Genomic DNA, 18,382 nt, shown 5'->3' with positions numbered 1-18,382 from the left:
TGAATTTAGAAGAAAGCTGTGGCCTGATCATGTAACTGCTTTGTACACTAAGCTCCCTGACATTGCCTACCCTAGGAAAATCTGTTTTTCAGGACCAGTGTGGAGAAAAGGCTACAAAATTCCTAATGTAGATTTAACCTACTGGTTATTGTATGTTGCATATGTCTATCTGTACCCTATGTACAGAGGCTGTGTCTGTTACAGCTCTACAGTATAGAGCCTGACTCTTTAGCTTCACTAGAGCATCTCTTATTTTCAGCTCAGGAAGCCCCTAGTTCAGTCCCTGGTATTGGCCAAATTGGTGGCCGTCTCACAAACTCCTGTTGAAGTCATCGGGTACCACTGGTGGTGTTGATGATTTTTTGTGGGCCTGAAAGACATTTTTGCACCAGGACATTGGACTAAGTTCATTCCCGAGAAATTTAAAAAAAATGACCCCTGTTTCATTCTCTCCCCCCGGCACCACCACCATCATTAACTGACTCTTATCCTGCATGTTCTCACCCCACTCTGCATTAAGATGACTGAACAACCCAGTTTTTATAAATAAATAGGGCAACTATATCTCCCAGAAAGCCAGAAATATCCTTATTTTCAGAACTGGTGCCTGTTTTAGAGAAACCATAGTTTGTCCTGATTTTTTTGTCATTTTTCCAACCCCCTGTAGTCTGGCCACCCAAATGAGCCATTGCACCACTGAGTTGGTGAATCAGGCAGTAGGCTGAGTGACAGCACCTATGCAGTTGTACAATAATGTTGCCACCTTGCCTCAATTAAGCCTCCCAGAGAGCTTCCCTCCCAGTTCATCCCTCCCCGACTCAGAGTCAGATCTACTTAATTAGTTTTTTATTTCAGCTTCTCTCTGTGCCTTATTTCAATCTCTTTGCACTTCAGTTGCCTCATCTATAAAATGAGGCTGAAACCTGATTCATGGGGTGCATGTTAGACTTTATTAATTAATCCATTTGGAATTCTTCAGTGAAATTTCATGCAGAAATGTTTAGAAGTATTAATAAAGCTTGCCATTTATTTTATTTCAGCCCTTGATAAAATAGGAAGCAGTATCCCACCACCACCAGACTTTACTTTTGAAAAACAGGTTTCTGATCATAAAGCTCGTTAACATGACAATGTTTGATGGTTTTGTTTTTTTTAGTCTGTTAGCTTACACAGAGCAGTATGTGGAATATGATCCATTTCTTGTGCCACCTGACCCCTCTAACCCTTGGCTATCAGATGACACTACATTCTGGGAACTAGAGGTCTGGTATGTTATTTCTTCCTTCTTTTCAGATTAATAATGTATGTAGCAATAATTTCCGTCTTTGTTTGAAATGTGCAGATTTCCACCATACATTCTGCAGCACAGTACTGAGGCAGATAGGAAATGAGATTACCATGCGTACCAATTTGCTCTTGGTCTTTTCAGCTGTACAGTTTCATGTTATTTTGAATGGATTCATATACCTGCATGAAAAACTGCAGGGTCCACAATGGCCAATATACAGGGTTCCACTGGGGAGGGGGATGAGAAGGGGAGCCCCATATGTGTGTGTGTGTGTATACACATACACACGCACTCCTATGCTATATTGATTAAGCACTGACAGTGTGCTTGGCACCGACCATTAAATCTCTGTTTAACAACACTATACAAGCACAAGTGACTTGGAAGGTGAGAAACCTGTAGCTGAACTTTAGGAGTTCCCATCATTACTTGCATATACAACACTACCAAGTGCTAGCTCAGTCTGTGACTACTTTTTTTCTTGCCCCCAGCAAAGAGCCAGGGCAACAGAGGGTAAAGCGATGGGGCTTTGGCATGGATGAAGCATTGAAGGACACAGTGGGGAGAGAGCAGTTTCTCAAGTTCCTGGAGTCAGAGTTCAGCTCTGAAAATTTAAGGTGAAGCGGAAGAATTGTTATCTTTTAACAACAGCTAAGAAATGTTTTGTGTGTCTGTTGCCATTCTTTTATATTTATTTTCTCCCTTATAGATATAGTCCCATTTCTTCTCCTTAAGGGTCCAAACCTACGAGGTATCGCAGGCCCTCATTTTCCGATGGCTTTGGGTGTTCATGGTGCTCAGGCCAACACCAACAAAGATATAAATAGTCTGTATCCCTAAACACACTATTCTGGTCATGCCCAGTTTCTAGAGAGATCCTTTCTCAAATCATCATATTACATGTCTCAGAAACACTGACCAACCACAGGGCATTTGGTATCTTTTAATATATACAGCATTATAAGGACAGTAAACTTACAGTGGGAAATTTTCAAATGCAACTAAGGGATTTAGGAGCAAAAATCCCATGGAAGTTTGCTCCTACATGTCTTAGCTGCTTTTGAAAATCTCCCCCACAGTGGTTAAAAAGAACAGTAAAATGCTCTTAACTCTTAGTGTAAGGTTAAACATGGTATGACTGATGTGACTTGCTCCTGTCATGCAAGTTTTTTAAAAGCTTGTAAATCCCCAAGAAACTTCTCTTCAAAAATTACATAATAAGGGTGCTGTGTATGTGTAGGACAACCTGTCAAATCTAAAATTTTCTAGTTTAAAACAAGATCTCTTTAAGCAATGAACAGAAAAGGCCTATTTCACAGTATAGAATTATAGCCAAACCATTGGCAAAAGCCATTTTTGGTTGTTGCTGTTCCAATGAAGCTGTATTAAAACCATATGCATGTGAGAAGAACTTAACAATGAATATTAATTTTTGCTTTTCTACGACCAAAAAAAGTGAATTTTTTTCTCAAAGGTATGTACATCAAAACCCCATCTCCATACTAAGTTCTTGTGCTTTCACCCACACATCACTTTTCATTGCCCAGCTGTGACTCCCTTAAAAATGGGATTCACCAGACACCTAAGCATTATGGAGAGAGACCCTGGTCTAGTGTAAAAGCCCTATTTTGAAAGATGCCAAGCACCCTCAGTTTCTAGAGATGAGAGTATATAGCACTAAGTTATTCCAAACTTACACCAGAGTAACTGGGAGCAGATTATGCCATGCTATTGGGCATTGTTTTACCATATTGTATTTAACATATTCACAGTTTGGCGATCTGCAACATTAAATTTGGATTTAATGTGTTAATACAGGAAAACCCTTATCTAGACAAGTTATGGAACAATTTTGGATCAAATATATACATGAAATATTCTGGACCCTATCCTTTTCCCAGCTGTTATTTTGCATTGATGTCAAAGGGAATAAGATCTGGGCCAATGGGTGTTTGCTAAATAACATGTTACTTGTAGGTGGCAATTTCTGAATTAAAAAAGCTAAGCGATAATTAAAGGGCAAACCTTTTATCAGCCTGGTACAAAGGAGTGGGAAGGGGTTTTTTTTATTTATTTAAAAAATGTCCCAGTAATTCCTTATTCAAGGCAGCTGTTCAAACATGAACCTGTTCGACCTAGCATATGCTATGTTTTCTACACTTTTCTATGACTATTTTGTCTTGCTGCCAACCAGACTGTTACCACATAATCCCAGGCTCTTTCCTCTAATCCTATTTACAATCACAGGCAAACTGCAAGTGACTGATCCAGCAAAATACTCTAGAGGATTTTATTTGCAGCTAAATTCTCAATGTGCCATCTACCATTATATCTATCTATCTATGTTCCTGTATTGGCGTAATAAAGCATAATATCTGAGTGGTGATGGGTGCCAAATAAAAAGCTATGCCTGTGACATGTTAGAGAGCACTCATTTTAAAGTCTCATATGTATGAGACTCAAAATGCCACCGATTGCAGTGATATAAATAACATCTACTTCTGACATAGTAATTCCATGCACAATGAGGCAAAAAGTACCTGTTGATGCACAATGGCACACCTAAAAGTGTCAGCATGTTCCCGAATGCCATCACAACTCAGTTTTGATTTCTTTAAATTTAAGAGCACCTACCTGCTTACACAGCTATTAACCACATAGCAATAGAATTTGTAGTTTGGGGGATTTGACAGCATCTTTCTAATACTGTGCAAGGGGATTTGCTTCTATCAACAGCTCCTCAGCTTAGGAACATGACTAACATGACTTCACATCCATGTTTATTAGGTGTCATCCCATTGCAGATTTGACCATGACTGAATTTAAAACAAGTGTCATCAAAACTAGAGGAGTAGCAAACAGATGGGACTATAGTAGCAAGCTGTGAAATGTCCTGTAGAAAATACAGCATCAGGCTTCAGGCAGTAAGGAAACATTCACTCCTAATCAATGTAAAGCCCTGTGCCCATGTCAATGGAAGAAATGGAGGAGATATAAAAAGAGACTGTAATCAAGGAGCCACACCAATTACTTGAAACCGTGTTTATTTTCATGGTTATATCATTAATACTCTCAATATGACTGTTTTCATGCTCTTGAGTTGAGAAGTGTGGAATCAGGATTGGTACTGGGAGTGAAGATGGTCCACACTAGATTCTTTCTGAAGGAGTGCGACCCAATGTGAAGAAATTTGAAGCAGGAGACTGAAACTGAGAGGAAGGATAGTTCAGTGGCTAGGATGCTAGCCTGGGATGTAGGTTCAACAGATGTAGGTTCAGTTTCCTGCTTTGACACGTACTGTGTGACTCAGGCAAGTTAATTAGTGTCTCTGTGCTTTGGTTCCCTATTTGTAAAATGGGAGCAATACTACGTCCCTACCTCATGGGGGTGTGAAGATAAATAATTAAAGACTGTGAGGTGCTCAGCTACTACAGTAATGGGGTGGGGGAGCCATGTCAGCACCATAAATTGGTAAATTATATTACTGTACTTCTTGGGTAAAGAGGCAGTTCAGCTGGATGAGAGACATCCCTAGTCAATGTAACTACTGGTTGGTCCCCTCTTGCTCTTCATTCAGCTAATATTTCTTGGAAAAAGGCTGCTCAGGGGTGTTAGTACTGTAGCTTCAGTACAGGACATGGGATTCTGAGTGGAACATTTAATTCAGAAGGCTCACAGAACTGCTCCTCCATGCATCAAGCCGATACGATTACACCCTGCTTAGTAATCATCCACTGAAAGCAAGTCCTTTTGGAAGCACTGCTTTATGCTTGGTTCACTGTGGGCCAAATATTACAGTAACACAAGAGATGAGAGTATCATTTTTGCAAAGTTCCTAGCTCCTGTTAGGAAGCAAAGAACTATATTTTAAAGGTTTCAGAGTAGCAGCCATGTTAGTCTGTATCCGCAAAAAGAACAGGAGTACTTGTGGCACCTTAGAGACTGACAAATTTATTAGAGCATAAACTTTCGTGGGCTACAGCCCACTTCATCGGATGCATAAAATGGAACATATAGTAGATATATATATAGATAGATAGATAGATAGATAGAACAATATATATATATAACAATAGAAGATATATATATATACACATACAGATAAATTGGAAGTTGCCATACAAACTGTAAGACGCTAATTAGTTAAGATGAGCTATTATCAGCAGGAGAAAAAAACTTTTGTAGTAATAATCAAAATGGCCCATTTAGACAGTCGACAAGAAGGTATGAGGATACTTAACCTAAGGAAATAGATTCAAAATGTGTAATGACCCAGCCACTCCCAGTCTCGATTCAAACCCAAGTTAATGGTATCTAGTTTGCATATTAATTCAAGCTCAGCAGTTTCTCCTTGGAGTCTGTTTTTGAAGCTTTTCTGTTGCAAAATTACCACCCTTAAATCTTTTACTGAGTGGCCAGAGAGGTTGAAGCGTTCTCCTACCGGTTTTTGAATGTTATGATTCCTGATGTCAGATTTGTGTCCATTTATTCTTTTGCGTAGAGACTGTCCAGTTTGGCTAATGTTCATGGCAGAGAGGCATTGCTGGCACATAATGCTGTATATCACATTGGTAGATGTGCAGGTGAACGAGCCCTTGATGGCATGGCTAATGTGATTAGGTCCTCTGATGGTGTCACTTGAATAAATATGTGGACAGAGTTGGCATCGGGCTTTGTTGCAAGGATAGGTTCCTGGTTAGAGTTTTTGTTGTTGTGTGGTGTGTGGTTGCTGGAGAGTATTTGCTTCAGGTTGGGGGGGCTGTCTGTAAGTTTTAGCGTGATCCAGTACTGCCTAGATCAGTTGGTTGCCGAGGCACTCTGGGATATTCAAAGGAGCTCATGGGATTGAGGCACTTAGTTCCCATTGAAATATGAGAGTTAGACACCTAACTTCCTTAGTCTCCCTTGAAAATCCCAGCCTCTCCTTATCTGATCCTTGCTATGTCTATGTATCACTGAGGTCTCTGAACAGTGAGTATTTATATGTTGTTTGTCTATTAGTTTCCAGGTGGAGGTTGTTATTGATTTCAAACTATAAAGACCTAAATGGTTTTGAGTCTTGCCTAGATGACAGACCATCTTTCTCCCTATGGGATACAGCAGCAGCTGCGTGCTCAACAGAGGTACTTGTGCTAAAAACAGCCCAAAGGGTTAAAAAGGAAGGAAAAGTGGCAGGGCATCTTCTGAAATGTGCCCTTCTCCTTGATCAGATAGACCTTGGATTTGTTAACTTCTTAAGATGCTGGAAAGCTCGAGGGAGAGAAGAGTTCTGGGTGCTTGGTAGTGTGTATATATGTGTGTGTGGGAGCGGGGGTTAGAGAGTGGTCGGATATGGGGTTAGCATGCTGGACAAATATTCTAGTTTCAGCAAGCCAGTGTGCACTGGAATTTTGTGGGGGGTTTATTTTTGTAATCACACACCGTACTTGCTGTAAAAATGTCTAGCACCAGGGATAGATGCTTCAGATTCATGCTTTCAATAAATAAGTCAAATAATTATATACAGCTCAGTGGTGTGAAACACAGACTATATCAGCCTTATGTCTGAATGGTCATACTTTTGTTTACTTTATCTGAAAGAATATATACATATATTGTAGTTTAATTATACCACAATAAAATGATTTGATTGGTGGAAGAGGGAATGATACAGGAGATAGGCATATTGGTTTTGATTGATTTTTTTCCCTTTCGACCTCACCTTGTTTTTCTTGTTGCTATTTATTATTAATCATTGTTGTAGATTATTTTAAAATGTTTTTATGTATTTAAATATATTATCTGAAATGCCAGTGGGACACTAGTTCTGCAGTTAACAGACCATGGAGAACAGTTACTGGCCTTTGTTGAAAGGTATAACAGGCAGAGCTTGTAGCAACCTACAGTTAAGATTGCCTAACACTTTCTATTAACTCTTGTTTTCAGTTGCTAATAAAGGTGCCAAACTTTAATCTCTCAGACTGAAAATTTTCCATGCTCGCTCTCTGCCTCAGAATGAATTTTTGGAATATTTCAGCGAAAGGGAGAATAAGGCTAAGGATTAATAGGTAGTTTGGCCAATGTTAACATTTTTTCCAACCATTCCCTTGAAGAGCTTTAACGCCTCCTTGTTTTGGAGCAAGACTTGGTATTTGGAAAAGGGGTGAGCCTAGGTGTCAGAGAGAGGGTTTTTTCTGTCCCCATGACAGAGTTACAAAGGTGCACGTGCTCAGTGGAGCTTGTTAGGAGCTTGCTACTAAAACCTCCAAATGTTCCACCCAGCTCCATAAAGCTACCTACATGCCAACTGCACTATGTTCCAGTCCTACAGAGCTCTCCACATGATAGGCACAAAGCTAAAGCTCCAGATATAGGAATGCTCCAGTAGCTTTGGCCCATGGGTGGTTGTATTGCCTTGGGAGTGAGGAGGAGTGAGCCTGTGAGTTCTAGTTAGGGTTCTTCCATTAGCTGGTGTTAATTCTATGTATGTCACTTCCCAGGCAGTCTTAATTTGGCCCCTTATGTGTATGCATGATGATGGTATTTAATTGCATGTTTACATACTACTTGTTCTACAGAACCCTTGCTTTATCCAGTGCACTGGAGAGACCGTGATTGAGACAGAGGGCTGTAAGAAAAGAAAGGATGTTCTCTTGTGTTTAAGGCAGTGCACAGGGACCCTGCAGGTCTGTGTTCCAACCCTGGCTCTGCTATTGATTTCCTGTGTGATAGCTGGCAAAATGACTGCGCACACACAAGGCGGTGGCCTTAATGCTTGGCTCTTCCGTGGGAAGAGGGCATACATTTGGTTTCGAAAGCTCAGTAAGCAGATTAAAATGTGTGTCTGCAGTGAAGTAATCTCCCTAGACAGCATCTTGCAGCTCTCAGCGCATTTTTTTTTCCATTTTAAAAGAGGTTTCTACAATTACAGTCTCACGGTTTCTGTTGGGTTTTTGGAATACTAATGTTAGACATGTAAAATAAAAATTAACCTACCAGTGAGGAGCTTGTGCTCACCTTAATAAAGATGGGTCTGGATTGCCTTTCTTTTCCATGCTAGAAGCTACATGTTCCTCCAAAGTAGTTCAGTTTATCTCCCGCCTATTTTTCCATTACCATCTGTACCGCAGCATAAAGGCAATGGTTTACCTGCAAAATAGCATCCTGGGTTTATTTGTGGGGCACCCAGAAATATTGGTGATGGCAAGAAGGAACAAACCAGATCACTGTCCTAGGATAGATCCTAATGGATGTCTGGGTCAGGCTAACTGAAAATGGCTGTGGTTACAAAGAACATCTTCCCCCTTTCATTTCTCTGCTCTTTACCTACCTTCTGTATACATGAATAATCAGCCAATCCCAGTAGGTGCATTGGAGTGGGGCTTGCACTGCAGGACATACCCTCTGAAATGTAAATATCTAAAGCAGTTTAAAACAACAAAGCAGGTTGCCCAAAATCGACAAAATTATTTAATGGGTCAGCTGAATTAGTCTGTGTGCTGTGCAGTTGTTAAGTTCATGTAAGAAGAACACTGTTCTAGGTGAATTGCTTTCAAAATTACAGACCAAATAAAGTAAGACTATTAGATTTTGGTGGGTCAGTGGTTAGGGCACTAACCTAGGACTTCAGAGATTTTGTTTTTAAGCTCCTGTTCTGACACAGACTCCCTGTGTGAGCTTGGGCAAATCACTGAGCACCAGATCCTCAAAGCAATTTAGGTACCTAAATATCTTGTTTCAGAGTAGCAGCCGTGTTAGTCTGTATCCGCAAAAAGAAAAGGAGGACTTATGGCACCTTAGAGACTAACAAATTTATTTGAGCATAAGCTTTCGTGAGCTACAGCTCACTTCATCGAATATTCGATGAAGTGAGCTGTAGCTCACGAAAGCTTATGCTCAAATAAATTAAATATCTTTTGAGGATCTAGGCCTTAGTCTTCCTATACCTCAGTTCCCCATCTGTAAAATGGGGATAATAGCACTCCCTTCCATCATAGGGGTGCTGTGAAGATAAATACAGTAAAAGATTGTGAGGCACTCAGATATTACACTAATGGAGGCCATATAGGTACTTAAAATAGATATCTCAAAAGATAGAGGCTGATATTAGGCAGTTGAAAGTCAAGTTGAAGGAAAGCCATAACAAGCTAAGCTGCTGAATGAGGTTATCAAGTGCCCTTTTAGGCTTCTGACCAGACAAAAAGGAGAGGTGAGACAGAACAGGTGACCGGGGAAGGGACCTATCTTTATCTCACTCCCCTGCTACAAAGAAGTACTGGGCTCATGTGACCACCCTGCCTACCATTTGTCAGAGTTAATCCAGTTGAATAGGGGGCACTGTGAGAGACTAATTGCTTCCAAGCAGGTAAACTATCTGAAGTGAAAGAACTGTTTCATAAGGTGATGTTCTGTTTATTTGCTTTGCTTTACTGTGTTTGTGCAGCAACCTTACTAGACCTGTAAGTACGCAGTGTTATTTCTGACTTCTTGGGAGACCTGGGTAAAACACAATAGTTCCTCAACACAGTGAAAACATGCCTTGGTCTTGCACTGTAGTCAGGACAATACCATGTTTTAACCATATTCCCAAATCATGTTCTCATCATGTGAAGTCCAAGCCAGAGCACGGTCAATATCAACTGAGTTCCAGCTTCTCTATGTTATTAGACCAACCATGTTGACATCATATTGGAAGACTATATTGCATCTGGCTCCTCCGAGATGGCAGAAGCCACATAGTAGTGTCCTTAGGTCCTGTCTTCTCTGAGAATAAAACTGTGCAAGTTAACTACACCATGTTTAAGTCTAGTTGTTTCTAGCAGGATTCCCAGAGCAGGGATCTTATATGTTAACTGTGTTGTACAGTCTGTGGACAACCAAATAGTGATTATAATACAGTGATCAAGGTAATTATGCTAGTATCCTAATAGCAACAACTGTATAATTGTGATTCCAGGTAGCACAGTTCTGATCACATTTGGTCAAGGCCTTTTTAGTGATATTTTATTGCGGAAAAAAAACATATCATGGTCCCACACATAACCTTACATGGCCTCCTGAAGTGTGTGTGCTCTGTAAAGCAAGATTGGCTAGATTGGGCACTACTATTTACAATTGCTCAAAATACCAGGTCAAGGGGCAGGCAATGAAATTGAAAGGGGGCAAATTTAAAGCTGATAAAAGGAAATACATTTTCAGATGATATGCAATTAGCATGCACAGTTCACAGCCACAAAATACAGCTGAGGCTAAGAGCTTAGCAGGATTCAAAAGAAGATTAGACCTTTATATGTATAGCAAGAGGTCTGGCCTAGTGAATAGGGAGGAAGCAGTAGATGTGATGTATCTTGATTTTAGTAAGGCTTTTGACACAGTCCCACATGACATTCTCACAAGCAAATTAGGGAAATGTGGTCTAGATAAAATTACTATAAGGTGGGCGCAAAACTGGTTGAAAGACCATACTCAAAGACTAGTCATCAAAGATTTGCTGTCAAACTGGGAGGGCTATCTAGGGGGGTCCCACAATGGTCTGTCCTGGGTCCAGTACCATTCCATATTTTCATTAATGACTTGAAAAATGGAGTGAAGTGTATGCTTATAAAATTTTCAGATGACACCAAGCTGGGAGAGGTTGCAAGCACTTTGGAGGACAGGGTTAGAATTCAAAAGAACCTTGACAAATTGGAGAATTGGTCTGTAATCAACAAGATGAAATTCAGTTAAGACAAGTGCAAAGTACTACCCTTAGGAAGGAAAACTCAAATGCACAACTACAAAGTGGGGAATAACTGGCTTGATAGTAGTACTGCTGAAAAGGATCTTGGGATTATAGTGGATCACAAATTGAATATGAGCCAAGAACCTAATGTAGCTGTGAAAAAGGCTAGTATGCTAGGGTGTATTGACAGGAGTGTCGTATGTAAGACATAGGAGATAACTATCCTGCTCTAATCAGCAGCCTCAGCTCGAGTACTATGTCCAGTTCTAGGTGCCACACTTTAAGAAACATATGGGAAAATTGGAATGAGTCCAGAGGAAAGCAACAAACATGATAAAGGGTTTAAAAACCCTGACCTATCAAAAAAAGGTTTAAAAAACTGGGCATAATTAGTCTTGAGAAAGAAGACTGGGGGGACCTGATAACAGTCTTCAAATATATTAAGGACTGCTATAAAGAGGATGGTGATCAATTGTTCTCCATGTCCACTGAAGGTAGGACAACAAGTAATGGGCTTAGTCTGTAGCAAGGGCAATTAAATTTAGATATTCGGAAAAACTTTCTAACCATCAGGATAGTTAAGCTCTGAAATAGGCTTCTAAGGCAGTTTCTGGAATCCCCATTATTGGTTGGACAAAAACCTCTCAGGATGGTCTAGGTATATTTGGTCCTGCCTCAGCACAGGTGTCTTGAGGTCCCTTCTAACCCTACATCTCTATGATTCTATAAATCTTCATTCTTCAAGGCAACCTCTGTCTGATGGGGGTTAGGCAGAAATTTCCCTGTGAGCAGATTACCCTGTAGGATTTCTTGCACCTTCCAGTGAAGCAGCTGATACTGGCCACTGTTTAATATAGGATACTGGACTAGATAGACCACTGGTCTGAGCTAGTATGGCAATTCCTATACAGAAGCTATATAATCCTAACACAGAATTCATGGCTATCACTTTGCTCATTGTTGTGTATTGTTTCTGTGATGTCTGTAAAGCAGTTTTTATGTCATTAAAAACTATACTAATGAGAAAAGGCCATGAGAGGCTGATTAAACCAGAACCTAGGAAAGAAATTAACCTTAGAATTCAAGTTGCCATATTTTACCATAGGTTCTGGTTAGCAGTTGAAGATTTGAAGAAGAGACCTAATCGTGAAGTACCTGCTCGAGTCCAGGAAATCTGGCAGGAGTTTCTTGCTCCAGGAGCTCCCAGTGCCATCAATCTTGATTCCAAAAGTTATGACAAAACCACACAGAATGTGAAGGACCCAGGAAGATACACATTTGAAGATGCTCAGGTCAGTATATGATCTTCATCCAGGCACTTCTGAGGTATAGCACCAGCCACTTGGATGCACACTCTGACAAACACACATATTTGGTAAATATAATATAGTGTTCACTTTTCTAAAAATATCAGTATCAATGCAGTATGGGGGAAACTCATTCCTTTGATTAAGGCCTATGCATTGCTTAAGTGTCATATGAGCCACAATTCTGATGACTGTAGTGGTGCAAAGGCTTCAAGCTGGCCCTCTGCAGATGTGTGAATTTGCCCTGCTAGCAGGGGGTGTAGTGCAATATAGGTACAGTGAAACTAATTCTCTTCAGGTACCAGTTTTCTTAATCCTTTTGCTCGGTTGCATTAAAAAATGCTACAGAAAATCAAATGAATTTCTGCGTCTCAGAATCTGCTCTTGAAGGACTTTTCTTAATCAAAACGAGGAATCTGTTTTCCTCTGGATGCATGTTCATAACTCTCATTAGCGTTTATAGGAGGCAAAAGTTTATTCCAAGGAAAGATTGTTTATCCCATAGGAGAAATAAATACAAAGGCTTGTACTGAGGTTATTTCTGAAACCTGACCTATGTACAAGTGAACCTTATAAACCTCATTGTAAAAGTAATATCCACAGAACAGCATGGTAGGCTTCTAGGAACTGTTATTCAAGGAGTGATATTCTAGGAATGAAGGACAGTTTGAGTATGACTTCCGAAGCTTTTTTTAATAAAGAAATATGGTACCATACACATAGCAAACAGATAACTCCAATCCGAGTGGCCTTTGTTTTAGATTGAGAATAGCACAGTACAAAACAGCAAAATTTCCACGAGAGAGCACACAATATATGTCTCCTCTGTAATAGTCTGCATTAAACTAAACAAACAATGGTTGTCTGCCTCCACTGAACCCTTAGAGATTTAATGGTACAGTACACCGAAAACAAAGACATAAATTACATAGTTAAATACTTCAGAAGCTCTGGAAGCAAAGCTATGTTTAAACTGCAATTGCTAAAGAAAAGCAAGCTTCCTTGCCATTATCCTAGTTTTGAAAATGGGTATGAAAGTTCAACACTCCTTTATTTTCTTTCTAGAGTTTTTCCATTTGTGTATGGTCTGAAGTATGCAGTCTCTATGCAAAGGTGCTTTTTCCCATCAGAACTTCTTCCTTTGATCCAGTTCAGCATAATTTAAGTCTGGCAGTGAACACTTCTCACTCAGAGCAAGCAGGATAGGACTCACCTGTGCTGCCTTGAACATTATGATCTTTACCCACGGTGCTTACATGGCAAGACTTTTTCAGTAGAGGGCCCCTTCTTTTGGAATTTGCTGCTTGTGATGGTCTGCCAGGTTTTGAGTTGAAGAGCCTCTAGGGCATCAAACAAATAACTTTATTTTTGTTTAAAATACAGCTCTACTCTGTAAGTGACTCACTATAAAAATGGCATCATGGGGTTCCATATTTGTCTCTTGTAGAGACAAGATCTACAAGATCTAATGTGTTCAATTTACAAGTATAAAAATGTTTTTTCTAACTCCAGCTTTGCCAGCTTAACCTGGAATCTGAGAAGCAACCTGGGTTCTTTAGTTCTTGTGCCTTACTACCAGTAATAAGTTCTGCAGGTTAAGTTATTCTCCGTGACACTTCGCGCGGCTGCTGTTTGCAATGGTGTTTGCAAAGATTTAATTGGCTGAATATTGTTAACCAATTCTGTTGATACTGTGGATCAAGGAACAGAATCATCTTTGTTCTCTCTTAGCTGCATTAGCTGTGCTTACAAAAATCAAATGGTGTAAAGACTCACTAAAGGGGCCAGATCTGACTCTGAGTGCATGAAGGTAGCATGTTAGGTCAGAAGATGGTATTTTTTACATGATCACTTTTCAGAGATTATAAATGCATTAGATTATCAAAACTGAAAGAACTTTGAAAATTTGATCGACTTCTACCCTACATTTTGTCCCCTTTTTGTTTACTTTCTCCATTCACTCAGCTTGCACTGTATAAAGTGTTAGGGGTTTCATTTTCAGGTTCATTCACTAGGTCAGTGTTGTTGTGCCAGGATTTCCCCTATACTGCAAGAGAGAGTTTAAGTTATTTTATAAACTGGTTTCATTGAATGTTTACAAATCTATATTTCTATTCATATTGGGTTTTTTAAACCCTCCCACCCCAGCTGTATAAAAACAAATACAGACTCATGGACTTAGACTACTTTACATTTTAGCCCTTCAGTTTTTAGGGCATTCTTTGAATTTGATTTCTGAGCATTCTCTCTCTCTGTAGCAGAGGCCGCTCAACACAATCTGTTGCCCTAGGCACACTTTAGTATGCTGTCCCCTGCGCCACTCAGGTTTGGCCCAGTCTCCCCTCTGTCATAACAGATGGGCAGCCAGGCCAAATCTACTACCCTGGGCAACTGCCCAGAAATCTGCAGCCCTTGGAAGCTGCCTAGCTTACCTATAGCTAGAGTGGTCTCTGCTCTGTAGATATTTGTAAATTCTTCAGGGTATGACTTCACATGCATCTGAACGGCACCTGGGGCATGATCGTGTGACCCAGTTCCTGGGGCATGATCTTGACTGGGATCTCAGCACACTACTATGTATAAATATTACCAGATAACTACATTAAACTGGATTTATATCTGAGTACATATCAGTAATTTTCAGATAAACATATTACAGAGATATTGTAATTATCTGAAAACCAGATCCAGGAAATAGTTAAGATTCAATTTAAAATAAATCCAAACATGTTATGGTATGGAAATGGACAGTTAAGGCATCCAAACAACTTTAACGCTGCCCTATAGTGAGGTGATGCAGTTACAATCAGTGCATAATAGTGTTTACAGTCCCAGATTTGATTAAATTTAAAGACACATTTGATTCTGCACCCCTCATGGTATCACTACAGAGTGGAGTTTAACAGAATGGCTAATTTAACCCTAAATACAATGTCTTCAAGTGTAGCCCATGGATTAAATTTTACTAAATTTATCTATAATGGAAGTTTTGAAGAGTCTATTTAGCTGATGTACTTGTAAATTCTCAGAAAATTCATTCGAATACAGAAGGAGTGCTGTAATTTAAAGGGAAGGTACACTGTATTCTTCACACATAACAAAGTGGTGGATTCTACTTTAAGTACAAAAGTCAATTCAGCCTTAACTTTAGAACTGCAGCGAGTGCTCCTTTCATAAAAATATATGAATAATAATCTCTAGTATCTCTAGTATCTCTCGATAATGGCATTAAATATTCTGTTATGCAACTTTTTGATCTTAGTCCACTGCATCTTGTTTTCAGAACATCAATTCAAAATGTCAATTTTTTAAATTTTATGTCTTTTCTCTTTAGGAGCACATTTACAAACTGATGAAAAGTGATTCCTATCCTCGTTTTATACGATCCAGTGCCTACCAGGAGCTGCTACAGGCCAAGAAAAAGGTATTAGTCCATCTTGTCTTTTTGTTGCCACTGTGCTCAGTGGTGCTGATGTTTGCTACAATACGTGGATTTCTCTCCCCTGTGCAAGTGCTGCTGGATATCTGGTAGGTAACCAGGTTGGCTTATTTAGAGTGTCACATACATACAGTAGTTTGATAAATGGATCCTGCACGTGTGTATGTTTTAATAAGTTAAATTAGCCCAAAACCTATTTTTATTTTTACATCTCACATTGTAGCACTCTTTCTGTTACCAAGCAATTTAAACTGAAAAGTAGTTTACAAGTACGTTAAATAAAATAAAATGCCTGCAGTATAGTCTTGCAAATTTGCAAATATAATGATTCTCCTTTTCTTTATTTTTATTTAAAAAACCTACTAATTTGTTTAAAATTGATCTCACTGGTATGAATAACTTCTGATTTCATTTTTTTTAAAAGTACCCTAGGATTTCGCTTTCTCTCCCTGTTATTAGATGTCTAGTTTTTATCAGGTTAGGAATCTGATATGAATGTAAGATCATGTTACACTCAGGCAAACAAAAAATCTTACCATGATACATGACCCTTGCTTTTTAAGATCCAGATTATGCAATGAGCTTGGCACAGACAAACCCTCACTGTGTGGAGCATCTTACATGATAGGGGGTCAAAGTGCTGAATGCAAGGAAATTCCAAAACATTTTCTGATGCAAGAGTCTATAATGAAATTGTTGTTTGTTATTAGTGGGTCTGATTCTGCAACCACCACGAATTCTGAAATCCTATTGCAATCAGTTGGGAACACCGTTTGCAAAATCACGCCCATTATCCTATGTAGAAGTAGTAGTAAGCTAGTTATGATCTTGATAATACTAAACTGTGCATAAAATGAAAACCTAAAAATTATATGGAAGTACTGTATGGTTTTTTTCAAATGTTAGTTTCTGAACATCCAATATGGAGAAATGTTGAAAGTTCCAGAGAGCTGCTACTGTGTATGCGAAGTCCTTAAGTTTTGCAAATCTCAGTTCATTGACACAAGAAATGCTCTTCATTGTTTTTTTTATTTTCAGTTTTTCTTTTTAATCAAACCAGTTTGATCCACCTGAGAAATGTTTTTTTAATCAAATATTATAACTGCTTTGCCTGTCCATTGTTATATAACAGGCATTCATTAGCAGCTTCATACCTACTTTTGCTTCTTGATTTGTACATGAGCTTTGTTTTGCAGTCCATTGTTTCATCATCCTTCTTTTGTGCTCTATTTGTTTCTTGCTCTTCTTCTTTTTTCTCCCCTTTTCTTTTCTTTTTTCCTTTTTTTATTTCCCCCTTTTTTTAATTTAAGTTGGAAAACACACTGGATCGTCGAACATCTTTTGAGAAATTCACACGCAATGTGGTAAGTTTGTTACCTTGGCAAACTAATAAGCCTGATCGATGAAATATCCTTCTCCCCACCACCACCACCCTAGTCCCTCACCTTTACTCCTGTATGACAACAGATAAAGTTTTGCATTCATGCAAGTTTACAACTTTACATAGAAATGGCAGCTTTGTACTAGACTTTCATTAGAGTTCTCCCCCAGCTCTCTCTTCTTTTATTGACTAACCTCAGAGAAAACCAGGTTGTTATTGTTGCCATAAATGGAGGAAAGGACCTGTGGGAGCCATACTGTCTGCATTAAGGAACATGAAATACACCCTAGAAAATGGAGTTAATTCACTCTTTATTTTTTTATTAAACTAAAGGAACATCTGGAAACCTGCTTCATGCTGTTACTTTTCCTAGTGCATCATAAGAACAGACATACAGGGTCCATCTAGCCCAGCATCCAGTCTGCGGACAGTGGCCAGTGCGAGACACTTCAGGGGGAATGAACAGAACAGGGCAATTATCAGAAGATCCATCCCCTGTTGTCCAGTCCCAGCTTCTGGGAATCAGAGGTTTAGGGACATGTGGAGCAATAAGTTGTGTCCTTGACCTTCCTGGCTAATAGCCATGGATGGATCTATCCTCTCATTCTTTTTTGAACCCAGTTATAATTTTGGTCTTCACAACAGCCCCTGGCAATGAGTTCCACAGGTTGACTTCACGTTTTGTGAAGATGTACTTCCTTACGTTTGTTTTAAACCTGCTGCCTATTAATTTCATTGGGTGACCCCTGGTTCTTGTGTTATATAAAGGGGTAAATAACACTTCACTCTTCACTTTCTCCACACCATTCATGATTTTATAGACGTCTGTCATACACACACACACCCCTTAGTCATCTTTTTTCTAAGCTGAACAGTGCCACTCTTTTTAATCCCTCCTCATATGGAAGCTGTTCCAACCCCCTACTGATTTTTGTTGCCCTTCTCTGTATCTTTCCAATTCTAATATAACTTTTTTTGAGATGGGGTGACCAGAACTGCACACAGTATTCAAGGTGTGGTCGCACCAGGGCTTTATATAGTGGCATTAAGATGGCCTTCCCAAATACTATGTTTGATGCATTTTTTAATACATTGGATTCCTTTCCTTTTGCTATTGCTATTTTGTCCTAGATGGGGTCTGGCCAATTTTATAATGGGGCATGGAAAGGAGTGGGAAATAACCTGTAACAAATGTCCCCAACTTCTCTCAAGCCTAATAATGCTTCTCAGGTTCAAAGGTGCCTTGTGAGCAGTTGATGCTTATGAT

The 18,382-nt window shown here is 39.4% G+C and overlaps 1 protein-coding gene across 9 annotated transcripts in view; it reads left to right on the top strand.

Annotated features, from left to right (window-relative positions):
- The window catches only part of RGS7 (regulator of G protein signaling 7), a 416,293-nt gene that overhangs the window by 384,462 nt on the left and 13,449 nt on the right, over positions 1-18,382 (top strand). For 6 of the 9 annotated variants that reach the window (XM_037895306.2, XM_037895308.2, XM_037895309.2 and 3 more), the window contains 5 exons: positions 1,157-1,267; positions 1,780-1,905; positions 12,094-12,280; positions 15,630-15,719; positions 17,045-17,098. In XM_037895306.2, the coding sequence (XP_037751234.1) occupies positions 1,157-1,267; positions 1,780-1,905; positions 12,094-12,280; positions 15,630-15,719; positions 17,045-17,098 (568 nt within the window). The remainder of the gene's footprint in view (positions 1-1,156; positions 1,268-1,779; positions 1,906-12,093; positions 12,281-15,629; positions 15,720-17,044; positions 17,099-18,382) is intronic. The other 3 variants (XM_037895311.2, XM_043543328.1, XM_037895310.2) reach the window with 1 other exon arrangement.

Source organism: Chelonia mydas, chromosome 3 (assembly GCF_015237465.2).
Source record: "Chelonia mydas isolate rCheMyd1 chromosome 3, rCheMyd1.pri.v2, whole genome shotgun sequence".
NCBI lineage: Eukaryota > Metazoa > Chordata > Testudines > Cheloniidae > Chelonia > Chelonia mydas.
Note: the sequence above shows the minus strand (reverse complement) of the source record. Positions and strands in the feature narration are given on the sequence as shown.